This window comes from Papio anubis, chromosome 16, assembly GCF_008728515.1.
Source record: "Papio anubis isolate 15944 chromosome 16, Panubis1.0, whole genome shotgun sequence".
Classification (NCBI taxonomy): Eukaryota; Metazoa; Chordata; class Mammalia; order Primates; family Cercopithecidae; genus Papio; species Papio anubis.
The window spans coordinates 76,808,201-76,822,316 of record NC_044991.1 but is presented as its reverse complement, the minus strand read 5'-3'; the positions used below and the strand labels follow the sequence as shown (position 1 = coordinate 76,822,316).

At 45.4% G+C, this 14,116-nt stretch overlaps 1 protein-coding gene across 5 annotated transcripts in view; it reads left to right on the top strand.

Moving 5' to 3' along the window:
* The window catches only part of B4GALT5 (beta-1,4-galactosyltransferase 5), a 142,223-nt gene that overhangs the window by 79,776 nt on the left and 48,331 nt on the right, over positions 1 to 14,116 (top strand). For 2 of the 5 annotated variants that reach the window (XR_004179109.1, XM_017944709.3), the window contains exons 7-8: positions 412 to 534; positions 3,419 to 3,520. Coding sequence is in view for 4 of the 5 variants with exons in the window: in XM_017944709.3 (XP_017800198.1) it covers positions 412 to 534; positions 3,419 to 3,520 (225 nt within the window). In the remaining variant the exon portion in view is untranslated. Of the gene's footprint in view, positions 1 to 411; positions 535 to 3,418; positions 3,521 to 4,686; positions 8,184 to 11,033; positions 11,345 to 14,116 lie in introns of those variants that run through there. The other 3 variants (XM_009215941.3, XM_031656840.1, XM_003904630.3) reach the window with 3 other exon arrangements.

Here is a 14,116-nt window from a genome sequence, read left to right as displayed (position 1 = left end):
TCTATAGCGACAAAGTAGGTAAATGGTTATAAGGGGCTAAGGAGGATAGGGGGAGTAGGGGCGATTGCTTATGGGTGCAAAGCTTTGCAGGGGACAGTGATGAAACATGCTAATATAGATTGTGGTCATGGTTGCACAATTCAGTGTATAAACTAAAACCATTGAATGATATACTCTAAATGGGCGAATTGTGTGGGTATATCAGTTATATCTCACTAAAGCTATTAGAAATCGGTTTGCAAAAATTAATTTTGCTCATTTGATTGATACATGTCAGCATGAGGAAGCAAGTACATATGGATCGGGTCAGGAGCACAGAGAGCACTGTTTTTAGTTCTCAGATGAGAACCTTTTAGGGAAAACAATTACCCAATAACACACAGATGATTGATGTCCCACATCTCCTCCTAGGCTTCCTTATACCGAGTTCTTTGGTGGAGTGAGTGGCTTAACAGTGGAACAATTTCGGAAAATCAATGGCTTTCCTAATGCTTTCTGGGGTTGGGGTGGAGAAGATGATGACCTCTGGAACAGGTACCTCTACCCTTCTTTTGTCTTCTAGAAATGCTACCTTAGACTGCAGACCAGTGCTATCCAATAGGAATGTAATGCAAGCCAAGTGTGTAATTTAAAATGTTCTAGTAGCTACAGTTTAAAAGGTTAAGAAAAAAAAAATGAAATTGACCAGGTGTGATGGCTCACACCTGTAATCCCAGCACTTTGGGAGGCCAAGGTGGGAGGATCACTTGAGCCCGGGAGTTCGAGGCCACAGAGAGCTGCCACTGCACTCTAGCTTGAGTGACAGAGTGAGACCTGTCTTAAAAAATACACACACATAGGCTGGGTGCAGTGGCTCACGCCTGTAATCCCAGCACTTTGGGAGGCCGAGGCGGGCGGATCATGAGGTCAGGAGATCAAGACCATCCTGGCTAACACAGTGAAACCCTGTCTCTACTAAAAATACAAAAAATTAGCCGGGCCTGGTGGCGGGCAGCCTCCCAGCTACTCGGGAGACTGAAGCAGGAGAATGGCATGAACCCAGGAGGCGGAGCTTGCAGTGAGCCAAGATCGCGCCACTGCACTCCAGCCTGGGCGACAGAGCAATACTCCGTCTCAAAACACACACACACACACACACACACACACACACACACACACACACACACTCTTACAAGTTTTTAGAAAATATCTTAAATCTTAATTTAAAAATATCTTAATATCTTGGCCAGGCGCGGTGGCTCAAGCCTGTAATCCCAGCACTTTGGGAGGCCAAGACGGGCGGATCACGAGGTCAGGAGATCAAGACCATCCTGGCTAACACGGTGAAACCCCCTCTCTACTAAAAAAATAGAAAAAACTAGCCGGGCGAGGTGGCAGGCGCCTGTAGACCCAGCTACTCGGGAGGCTGAGGCAGGAGAATGGTGTGAACCTGGGAGGCGGAGCTTGCAGTGAGCGGAGATCCGGCCACTGCACTCCAGCCTGGGCGACACAGCGAGACTCCGTCTCAAAAAATAAATAAATAAAAAATAATAATAAAATAAAAATCTTAATATCTTAAAAAATAAACTGTATATCCCAACAAAGCAGCTATTTTCATTTCTCTCCTTTGACATGCAAAAATAAACATAAATTATAATTTAGCAGTTTTTTCTTATAATAAAGAATATGTTCATTGTAAAATACAGATGAGTATAAAAATAAAATAAATTACCCACAAAAAGAAGTAACATGTTACCATTTCATTGAGTTTATTTTGTGTTTAAAAAGTGGCAAGTGAATAGTAATTTAAAATCTCTGTGTATCGGTTTTTAAAATCACAAGTCTCAGGATTGTGAGGATTAAATGATGTAATGTGTATGGAGCTCTGGCGTATCTGATATGTGATAAGCTCTCAATAGATGTTACTGCTTTTATTATATCAACATTAAATACTCTGTAAACAGGATCTTAAGTGGCTCCATTTAATTCCGTTATATAGATGTACTATAATTTATGTAACTGTTTCCTGTTGTATATTTAGAATCTTTTCCATTTTCTACTATTTAGAGTGTGATATAGTAGATAACTCTTTTGCCTGTTATTCCTATTTAGGAAAAATTCCTATAAGTGAATGTAGTCATTTTAAGGCTCTTTTTTTAAAGCTCTGTCCTTTAATGGGTGCAAATAGGGTTCTTAAGGCAAATTATAACTAAGTGCCCCTCCTGCTATAAGTTTCTAACAAAGCTTCACTTCACCAGTGTTCTGTGTACTAAATGTCCATTTCATTGGAACCACTCCAAACTGAAGGGTGGAATATTAGTGATACGTCTACACAGATTTAGCTGCGCCATCACATAAGGCTTGTATTGTACAAACTTGGATGAACAATCCTGTGTGTGAGTGGAATAAAGTAATATTTTTATGGAGTAAGTAAATAGTAACCTAATAAGAAACAAATGCAAAATACTACCTAGTATCTGTTTACTTTGTAGCTTGGCTTTTAAAAAGTATGTGTTAGTTGTTAATTACAAGTACTATTTTGCTGATAAAATTTCAAATGATAGGCTGAGCACTGTGGCTCACACCTGTAATCCCAGTTCTTTGCAAGGCCGAGGCTTGAGGATCACTTGAGCCCAGGAGTTCAAGACCAGCCTGGGCAACAGTGAGACCTCGTCTCTACAAAAAATAAAAAAAAATTAGCCAATTGTGGTGGCACACACCTGTAGTCCCAGCTACTCAGGAGGCTGAGATGGGAGGACTACTTGAGCTTGGGAGATTGAGGCTGCACTGAACCATGATTTTCTCACTGTACTCCAGCCAGGGAAACACAGTGGACCCTGTCTCTTTAAAAAAAAAAAAAAAAAAATTAGGTTATACAAGCATCTAAGTGTTAATCCCCATTTTGATTCTGTTTTATTCCCTGGAAGTAGCCATTTCTTTCCATACTTTTCTTTTTTTTTTGAGACAGATTTTCTTTTTGTCACCCAGGCTGGTGCGGTCTTGGCTCACTGCAACCTTCGCCTCCCAGGTTCAAGTGATTCTCCTGTCTCAGCCTCCTGAGTAGCTGGGATTACAGACCTGTGCCACCACGCCTGGCTAATTTTTTTTTTTTTTTAAGTAGAGACGGGATTTCACCATGTTGGCCAGGTTGGTCTCGTCCAACCTCAAGTGATCTGCCCGCCTCAGCCTCCCAAAGTGCTGGGATTACAGGCGTGAGCCACCGAGCCCAGCCTGTTTTTTCTATTCACATAAAAACTTTAATTCAGTTAAAATTGAGTTTTAACTCAGTGTTTAAAAAATGACACAGTGAGTCAGTTGAGTGGGAAAGCCTTTGCTATGTGTGATTTCCAGGGTAAGCTTGTAACACGTCTTGTAGGCTTTGGTCGCTCCTGGGCTGTTACCATTGTATCTAAAAGCCCGTTCTCTTGGTCTTGGACAGAGTGCAGAATGCAGGCTATTCTGTGAGCCGGCCAGAGGGTGACACAGGAAAGTACAAGTCCATTCCTCATCACCATCGAGGAGAAGTCCAGTTTCTTGGAAGGTTGGTGCAATTTATTTCTGTCTCTTAGAAGTATCCCTTATACTGGCCAGGCACGGTGGCTCAGGCCTGTAATCCCAGCACTTTGGGAGGCTGAGGCAAGAGGATCACGAGGTCAGGAGATCGAGACCATCCTGGCTAACACGGTGAAACCCCGTCTCTACTAAAAATACAAAATATTAGCCAGGGGTGGTGGCGGGCACCTGTAGTCCCAGCTACTTGGGAGGCTGAGGCAGGAGAATGGCGTGAACCTGGGAGGTGGCTTGCAGTGAGCCGAGATTGCACCACTGCACTCCAGCCTGGGCGACAGAGCGAGACTCAGTCTCAAAAAAAAGAAGGATCCCCTATACTTTCATGTCCGGATGTCTTAGACCATATTACAACCCCTCCTACTCCCCACCCCAAGGCCCTGTTCTGATGGCTGTTTGATAGCTGCTGCGTGTATTCTAACTCTGAGGCAAACCAGTGTGGGGATCAGACCATTGGTGAACATTTCAATAGTAAGATTCTTCTAAGGAAATCACTCATCCTATGTCTAGCATTGTGGTCTCCCCAGTAGCCTTTGGAGAGTTTGGGGAAAAAACGGCTTGGATGAAGGTCCCTGAGGTGACAGAGCAGTGGCGCCCTTTCTGCAGGCTCCCGTTCCGAATGGTGTCCTGAGCTTCTGTCTGGGTGGCTGTAGTTGCTGTGTTACCTTTTCTTTTTTTGTGTGTGTGTGTGTGTCTTTTCTAAATTGTGTGGAAGACTGTGCTCTAGACAACCAATTCTAATTGCTGAAATTCTGTTTTCATGGGAGTAAAATGGCACTGCACACAGAGTATGATCTTTCTCATCTGTTGTATTTTTAACATTTTACCTCCCACTTCCCCACTCTCTGACCTTGGCTAGTTACCTCACATTACTAAGCCTTGGTTTCCTCATTTGCTAGCAGGGGCTGGGGTGAGCATTAAATGAAATAATTAAGTAAAGCATCTGGCATGAAACACAGGAGGTGTTTCTGACAACAGCACTCAGCCTGGCATAGCAGAATGGCCGTGCATCCGCGTTGTGCTGTGGAAGTGCTGCCGTGGGTTGCGTCCTTTGCTGTGGGATGCCCTGCTCCATCCTCTGACTGCAGAGGCATGGGTCCTCACCCAGAGCCACCTCTTCTCTGTTCGCTCCCTAAACAGGTATGCTCTGCTGAGGAAGTCAAAAGAACGGCAAGGGCTGGATGGCCTCAACAACCTGAACTACTTTGCAAACATCACATACGACGCCTTGTATAAAAACATAACTGTCAACCTGACACCCGAGCTGGCTCAGGTGAACGAGTACTGAGAGGAGAGAATTGTACGTTTGCTTTACCCACCGCCACCAAGAAAGCAGTCTGATGAGATTTTTTTGGACGGGGGGAGGGTCTACACAGCAAGAGAACAGAAATACCATGTCTCATGAAGGATCACAGGGTTCGGGGGGAAAATGTGACAGCACACGCACAAACGCCTTCACTGGGACTGAGGGAGTGAGCTTGGGGACTTCCTTTGTCAGCACTGGCTTTCTGTTTTCACAAGACAGACGTCTGTCCCGCTGCTCTCTCCCTGTCTCCTACCCGACATCCTGTCTTAGCCACAGTCTCCAGAACCTGTGATAAACTGTGATCTGCCGTGGTCCTGCCGTGGTCCTGCCGTGGAGCCTGTCCCTACACATGACCTTGGAGCCTCTTGGCCTTGAGAGCAGAGGCAAACCCACCATAGGGCAGCTGCGTTTTAGGAAGAGCAAATGAAACTCCACACCATTCTTCTATATCGTGTTCTCTTTGGTTTCATTTTTTTAAAAAATTACCTTCTTTGGGTGGGGATTGAGGGTGGAGGGGAGGGCGTTTGGGAAAGATAAATAGACATAAATATATAACAGTCACTTCTTGAAGAAGTATAATTGTAAATAAGCCATGTAAAATGCCTTTTTAAAATTTAATTTTCTAGCTGGCTCCAATTCAAATCGAGGATTTATATATTAGGCCAGTTATTTGGTTGGCAAGTGCAGGAATTCAGTTAAAATGCGGTTGCAGAATATCATCTCCCGAATTGCTATCACTTTGGGAAGGGAGTGGATATAGGGCATGTCACAAAAGAACAAAATAACCTGACCTTTATTGCTGGGAGCTGGCTTCTGCCCCTTTCTTCCTCCCCCACGAGTCTTGCCCTTGACTTCTGCTCTGGATTCATTCTTCCGTGTTGGCCACGCACGTGCTCATCCCACTCTCCGCTAAGCGGGAGGCTGCTGTTGGAGCAGGCTGCTTCCTGCCCAAAGCAGGCCCTCCGGGGCTTGCTGCACACACACCCCTGGCTCTCCAGGCTTCATGTTCTGTCCTTTCATCAGCATGGTGGGGCAGGGGGCGGGGGATGGGGTTGTGTATGGGAATCCCTCCCCCCCTTTTTTTTCTCTTGTGGAACTTGGCCACAGTTTCTGAACAATGTGCCTACATTACCAGCTGGCTTCAGTGATTCCTCTGTTTCCCTTTTTGGTTTCTGTAAAGATTCTTTGTCAACATTAGTAACTGATACATAGAACCAAGGAGCACTCGAATAGGGAGCCAGGAGCCAGGGAGCTGGTGACACTTGTGTGCTGTGGGGTAGCTGGGATCCAGGTAAGACCGGATTGAAGCTTTGAAATTAGACTAACAAAGCTCCAGACAGCAAGAGCCCAGGTGCACTGCTTACACTCCCACCTGCATTTTGAAGTCATATTCTTTTTTGTTTTGTTTTTTAAGACTGGCTCTGGCTCTGTCGCCTAGGCTGGAGTGCAGTGGCATGATCACCTCTGCAGCCTCCATCTCTCAGGCTCAAGCCATTTTCCCACCTCAGCCTCCCGAGTAGCTGAGACTACAGGTGCACACCACCACACCTGGCTAATTTTTTGTATTTTTAGTAGAGATGGGGTTTTGCCATGTTGCCCAGGCTGGTCTTGAACTCCTGGACTCAAGCAGTTCACCCACCTTGACTTCCCAAAGTGCTGGGATTATGGGCAGGTGTGAGCCATTGCACCCAGCCTTGAAGTCATATTCTAAATTGTATTTGAATTTGTGCCTCTTTGTTTTTCCCCAAACCAAAGCCCTCAAATTGCAGTCTCTGTCAGCTTCTGCAGAATTCTGGAAAATGCCAGTTTTCCTCCCCCCTCTTCTTTTCCATAAAACATATTTATATATTGTGATGAGGAGTACTTTCTAAAGAGTACTTCGTATTTTTTTTTAATTGCCTTGTTTGCCTTCAACTTCCTTGATTTTCATGGTTTACATGGGTGTGTGTAGGGGTGTGTGTGTGTATGTGTGTGGGTTAGGATTTTTTCGTTGCATGTGATGGTTCTGTGGACATATGATCCCCACAAACTGTGGGAGTGATTGGCCAGGCCTTGTTTTTTTTGTTTGTGTTTTTGTTCTTTTGAAGAATAGAGTGGTATTTAGAAAATAAATTGCATTGCAAAGCTCTTATCGGCTCATATGAGAGAGCAGGCTCCTGCCCTTGAAAATGCTGGTAAGCTATAGCATATGTTTTTAAGACTTAAGCATTTCATGCTTTAAAATACCTTCACAAGGGAACATTACACACAGAAGTTCATTTGGTTTTCCTTTGTTTTATGGTGCATATAGCAATAAAGAGCCCCCCCTCCACCCTGCAACTCCCACCCCACACCGGGCCTTTGTCCCTGCCTGGGCTTTTCTCCCCTTCTCATTCTTCTCTCCCCTTTCCTCACTGAAGGCTGTGAGTTGCTTTCAATGTGACAACACTATGATGTCATTTGGACGGATTTGCCAGGACAGACTGATTCTGAGTCATGGGCGCCATGTGTGTATGCGGCAGTGTTGTAAGGCGATCTTGTTTGAAGCTCTATGTTACCATAATTACCATCAAGTACACACTGTTGGCAAAAGGCTAACACCTGACTTAAGAACATACTGATCTGAGAACAAAAGGAGAGCTCTCTTTTCACTGCTTAAAGTGGGGTCACTTTGATACCCTTGCGGTCATGTCTGTGTCTGATGAGTGTGGAATCTCTGGATGTGCACTGTCAGTCGTGTCCACCAGGCCTCGAATATCATATGGGAAATGTCATAGTTAAAAGTGTACAGCCAGGCCCGTGTTCTGTTAATAGCGTGAAATTGTCATGTTAAAAAAAAAAACAAAAAAAAACAGGAACCAAATGTGACCTTGTGTATATGTTGGTAGCTGAAAGTCTTCAAGGCTACTGATGGGTGGCCCCTTAAATTAATCTTGTCTTTGATTGCTGTGTGCAGGGAAAGGTGTCCCCGTTCGTTCATGCTGTTTTGGGCGGATGGGGGGTATTTGCAAGAATACTCATTTTGACGTAATAGGTCCTCTTGTCAGAGACGCTCTACCACAGACATTAATAGCTGAGCAGCAGCCACATGGATTGATTGTATCCACTCACCATTGACGATGGCATTGAGCGTAGCTAGCTTATTTCCATCACTACGTGTTTTTGAGCTTGCTCTTACGTTTTAAGAGGTGCCAGGGGTACATTTTTGCACTGAAATCTAAAGATGTTTTAAAAAACACTTTTCACAAAACTAGTCCTTTGTCATTGCATTATTTACTCATGTGTTTGTACATTTTTGTATGTTAATTTATGAATGATTTTTTCAGTAAAAAATACATATTCAAGAACCAAACCTTGGTGGTCGTTTCTCTTTGTCTAGGACAGTTTGGGTCCTTGGGGGTCTTTCCTTTTTCCTTTCCTTTCCTATAGGAGTTCAACTACAGGCAGCTCAGCCCAGCTCTGGGTCTTGCTGGGGTGAACACTGCCTGACCCGCACTGCGAGTGAATGGGCTGAGTGAAAACTACATAGTGTAACAGCAGCAGTGTGCCCACTGTGCTGCCCAGGCATGCCTACACTTGGGTTTTCTTTCAAGAATCACCCAGGTGGTACCTGGAAAGTTGCATAAGACACTTGGGTGAGGAGACGTGGGGTCAAGGGGGTGGTAAGGATTGATGGAGTTTGATTCCAGAAAGTTCTCTGGGATCAGTCTAGGGTTTATATGCCCAATTCTGCTCAGAGATTGTCATCATGGCTTCTATGTGTTGAATGTTTGCCACTCACAGTATTAATAGTGTCAGATGCTGGGGACATAATAGAGAAAATGAGACAGGATCAGGGGCCTCATTAAGCTTACGGTCCACTGGGGGGTATGATTAAAATTGTATCCTTAATACCTGGTCCAAAAGAGCAAGCTGCAGGTGGTGAGTACATGGTAGGGTGGGCATCCCAAGTGGGAATGTAGGGAAGGTGGAAGCAGGTGAGCTAGGGGGAGACAAGGAGCGGGGGGCACACAGCTGCAGGGTAGGGAGGAAGCCAGCGTGGCAGGAGTAGAGGGCGGGGGGAGCACAGGGTGAGGAGTTTGCATTTCACCCTTAGAGCAATGGATTCAAGAGTTTTCAGCAGGTAGGGCTGTGTGATGCGATTCAGATTCCATAGCAACTTTGAGCGAGGGCTCTGGCTGCAAGGAGAATGGGCGATGGTACAGAAGCAGAAGAGAAGCAGCGGGGAGTGAGATAGGTACAGGGACGATGGAGGAGGGGAGACTGGGAGATGCTGAGGTTGTGCTCTCAGGACCTGCCAGGGGTGATTGGGATGGAGAACTCTACCTAAGCTGCTGGCTTCCCACTTGCACAGGTGACAGGGCCATTCCCTGAGATGGGGGCACTAGAGTCAGACCAGAGTGGTGGGGCAGATACAAGATCAGTTGTGACTGCTGAGTAGGGAGTTTTGAGACAACCTGGCAGAGACAGCAGGGTGGGGGCTACAGGTGGACTGGGGAGTCTTTGGGTCGAGGAGGTTAGTGAGGACCCAGCAGTGGGTGAGATTGCTGGGGGACTGAGAACAGGAAGCATAGAGTGAGAGAAGGCAGCGGACTTGGCCCAGACTCTGAGAACCTGGTTGAGAAAAGGAGGATGAGTGAGCAGGAGGAGGGGTGGGAGGCTGAGCAGGCCAAGAGGAAGAGCGATCAGCAGCACTGAAGGCAGCAGAGAAGCAATACAAGAGGAACAGGGAGAAGCAGTGACTTGGCAGTGGCCAGGTGTTGGAAATGTGGCAGGAGCCGTTTTGCTTACCTGATGAGGTGGAAGGAGATAGCAGCAGAGTGGGCGTCTCTTGGATTTCCTGGGAAGGGGTGGAAAGAGGAGGTCAGGGCCACAGGAAGTGTGGGAAGCTGGGGGTGGGGGATGAGGTGGGGTTGGGTTTTGGTTTTCCTACAAGAGAAGCTTGAGTGTGTTTCTTCTGAACCACACGGAATGTCTGAGAGAGGACAGCTGAATCTGTACAAGAGACCAGGTGATCTGGTGGGAATGTCCCTGAACTGTTGGCAGGAGATGAGATTCAAATCAGAAAAACCAAACAGGAGGAATGAGGAGCTCTGTATAGGCCATCCCATTGGCAGACACACACCCCGTGAAGAGCGTTGTTGCCGTGGAGGTCAGAGATCCCTTCCAGCCAGCTGCTGGAATTGGGATTCAGCAGAATTGATACCTGGCACTACTACGTCCTCCACACTCTCAACATTTGTTTTTTTTTTGTTTGTTTGTTTGTTTGTTTTTAGTTTTCGGGGAAGTCCAGTAATAAAAATAGTTCCTATTTATTAAGTACTTGCTATGTGCCAGGGCCCATGGTAAGTGCATTGCACACCGTGAGTCCTCAACTCTGAGAGGCGGACACTGCCCCTTGTTCTAGAGCAGGGCTTCTCCACATTGCTGTTGACAAATGGGGGAGCTGTCCTGCTCATTGTCGGGTGTTCAGCAGCACCCTTGGCCTCCTCCCTCGAGGTACAAACCCAAATGGAACAGCTACTCTAGACAAGCTGAAGCCACAGCTTGCCTGAGTTCACAAAAGTAGCAACGGAGCCGGCTGGGGACGTTTTTGCCCCAGGGCAGATGCTCTTAACCCCTAAGCTGCTTCTGCTGACCCAACTCCTTTGCATATGTGCTCTAAATAGCTTTTGTTCACAAAGAGTTGAAAAGTCTATTCTAAAAGGAACACGTGAATATGTGCTTGCTGGAAAATAAGTGTTAAATCTCTCCTTTAATGTTAGCAGTATGACTACATTTTTTAGTTTTTTGAGACTCTGTCTCTGTCGCCCAGGCTGGAGTGCAGTGGCACAATTGTAGCTCACCACAGCCTCAACCTCCTGGGCTCAAGTGATCCTCCCGCCTCAGCCTCCTAAGTAGCTGGGACTAGAAACCCACACCACCACGCTCAGCTAATTTTTATAATTTTTGTAATTCTTGTAGAGATGGGGTTTCACCATGTTGCCCAGACTGGTCTCAAACTTCTGGGCTCCAGCTGTCCTCTTGCCTTGGCCTCACAAAGTGCTGGGATTCCAGGTGTAAGCCACCATGTCCAGTCATTGGCTGATGTCCAGATCTATACTTGTATACCTATATGCATGCTTAGGAAAACAAAGGCATAGTTTAAAAACCATAAGTTGTCCTATAATTACTTTTTTTTTTTTTCTTAATGTTTCTGGAGACCTCTTTTCTGTGAATGAAGAGCTTCCTCAAATAAAGCCCAGATGTTACCTCCTTGGAGAAGATTTGATGAGCACCCAGTCTAAAATGCCACCTCCCTCTCCCTGTACCCCCTTACCCTGCTTTATTTTGATCACAATATTCTCACTCTGAATCATACTGCGTTGTTATTGTTCTTCGTTATTTGGCTGTCAACCCCACTAAAATATAATCCCCATGAAGGCAGAGACTGTTTTGTTCTCTGCTCTATCCCCAGTGCTAAGAACTGGTCTTAGCACATAGTAGTTGCTCTATAAATATTTGTTGCATGAATGACTGAACCTATCTTATCATTTGAATTGTGGTACATGGTAATCTCTTATGTGGATGTATGTAATTTAGCCATTCCCCTCCTAATGGACATGGAGGTAGTTTCCAGTTTTCCACTATCACATTATATGCACCACAGTGAACACAGATGGACATCAGTCCATGGCACATATATGTGTAGGCCAACTTGAAAGAGTCCAAGAAATGAAATTGTTGGAGCAAGGGATCTGCACACACACACACACACACACAAATACATACATATATTTATGATACAAGGTCTCACTCCATCACCCCAGGCTGCAGTGCAGTGGTGTGATCATGGGTCACTGCAGCCTCGACCTCCCAGACTCAAGCTATCTTCCCACCTCAGCTTCCTGAGTAGCTGAGACCACAGGCTAATTAGTGTATTTTTTGTAGCGACGGGGTCTTACTGTGTTACCCAGGCTGGTCTCAGTAGCTGAGACCACACCTGGCTAATTAGTGTATTTTTTGTAGCAACGGGGTCTTACTGTGTTACCCAGGCTGGTCTCAAATTCCTGGGCTCAAGTGATCCACTTGCCTCGTCTTCTGAAAGTGTTGGGATTACAGGTGTCAGCCATCGCACCCACCTGCACATTTTAAATGTTGAAGGAGCCTACCAAATTGTCCTACAGAAAGGCAGTATGAATTAATCTTTCTACCATCAATGAATGACCATGCTGTTTATATCTTTAATCCCCTGGAATTAAAGGGGATTTTTGTGTATGATATGGTCAGGAGGGGAGGTCTACAATTTATTTTTTCCAGATGGATTGCTAATTGTCTCAACAGTATTTATTGAACAATCTATAATTTCCCCATGTCTTTGTATTTTTTTTTTTTTTTTTAGTAGAGACAGGGTTTCACCGTGTTAGCCAGGATGGTCTCGATCTCCTGACCTCATGATCCGCCTGTCTCGGCCTCCCAAAGTGCTGGGATTACAGGCTTGAGCCACCGCGCCCAGCAATTTCCTCATGTCGTACACATTAAATTCTGTAGCAAGATTCTTCCATTTCATTGAGCTATTTGTCTTATTATGCCTTACAGTTTTAATTATGATAGCCCTGTAGTATGTTTTTAAAAGACAAATTTATCTCTACTTTCTATATCCTCCCCCAAATTTTGTAAACTTTTATAGAAGTGTAATATACATATAGAAAAGTCCATAAATCCCAAGCAAACAGCACTTTTAATTGTCAGGATGAACATACTTACACAACCCCATGCTCATCAAAATTTTCAGCCAGGCATAGTGGCTTATGGCTGTAATCCCAGTACTTTAGGAGGCTGAGGCAGAAGGGTCACTTGAGGCCAGGAGTTCAAGACCAGCCTGGGCAACATAGTGAAACTTTGTCTCTACAAAAATTTAAGAAAAAATTAGCCAGGTGCAGTGGTGTATGCCTGTAGTCCCAGCTACTGGGGAGGCTGAGGCTAGAGGATCACTTGAGCCCAGGAGAGTGAGGCTACAGTGAGCCATGATCACACCATTGCACTCCAACCTGGGTGATACAGAATGAGACTCTGACTCAAAAAAAATTGTTTTTCTTGGCTATGTTTATGTATCTTCTCAATCCAGTGAGATTTATTTTGTCAAGTTATATTTAAAAATCTAAGGGTCAGGCATAGTGGCTTATGCCTGTAATCCCAGTACTTTGGAGGCCAAGGTAGGAGGATCACTTGAAGCCAGGAGTTTGAAACCAGCCTGGACAACAAAGTGAGACCCTGTCTCTATATTTTAAAAAATTGTTTTTAAAATCTATTTAGGATCATGACTGACGTTGCACTAAATTAATGATATGGGAAGATAGCATCTTTAGCATCTTTATAGTATTAAACTTTACCTCTAGACCTACCAAATTCTTTTGCTGAGGTCAGGCTCGGTGGCTCACACCTGTAATCCCAGTACTTTGGGCAGATCACCTGAGGTCACGAGTTTGAGATCAGCCTGGCCAACATGGAGAAATCCCATCTCTACTAAAAATACACACACACAAAAAATAACTGGGCATCGTGGCAGGTACCTGTAATCCCAGCTACTTGGGAGGCTGAGGCAGGAGAATCACTTGAACCCGGGAGGTGGAGGTTGCAGTGAGCTGAGATAGCGCCATTGCACTCCAGCCTGGGCAACAAGAGCGAGACTCCATCTAAAAAAAAAAAAAAATGCTAGTTCCCTCCTAACCTGGTACCCTCGATGCCACAGTACCTTGCAGGTGGGCTGTTCTTAATAAACACAATCACTGAGTAACAATTCAGATTTACCATCACATGCAAACTAGCTGCAAGGACAAACGGTTAAGGAGGATTTATGCCACTTGGGAAATGCATCCTGCTAGATGCTGGTAGAAAACTTCCCAGGCAGACTACATGCCGTGAGACTCCTTGAGGAAGCACAGCCCTGAGTCCTTTTCTCACTGCTCCAAGACATACCTTTTCTCTGCCCCCATGCCCGCCCCACTCAGCACCCTGCTACGACTAGATGTGGGACTGACAGATGCCACTGTTTGACTTATTTCCACGACAGTGGTGGGTGGGAGTCATGTAGGAGAGAGGTCTCTGCTGTGTAGGGAGGCTCAGAGGTAAGGAATAGGTGGGAGGAGGGTATACATCTTCCACTCTGAATTCTAGGACGAGCAGGGCCTGGGAGAGATGCTCTACTGGTTGCGGTTCTACAGCCAACAACCCCATGGCCTGGGGAAGTCACTTCACTTCCCTGCAACTTCATTTCCTTGCAGTCAGATGGAGAGAAATTAGAGA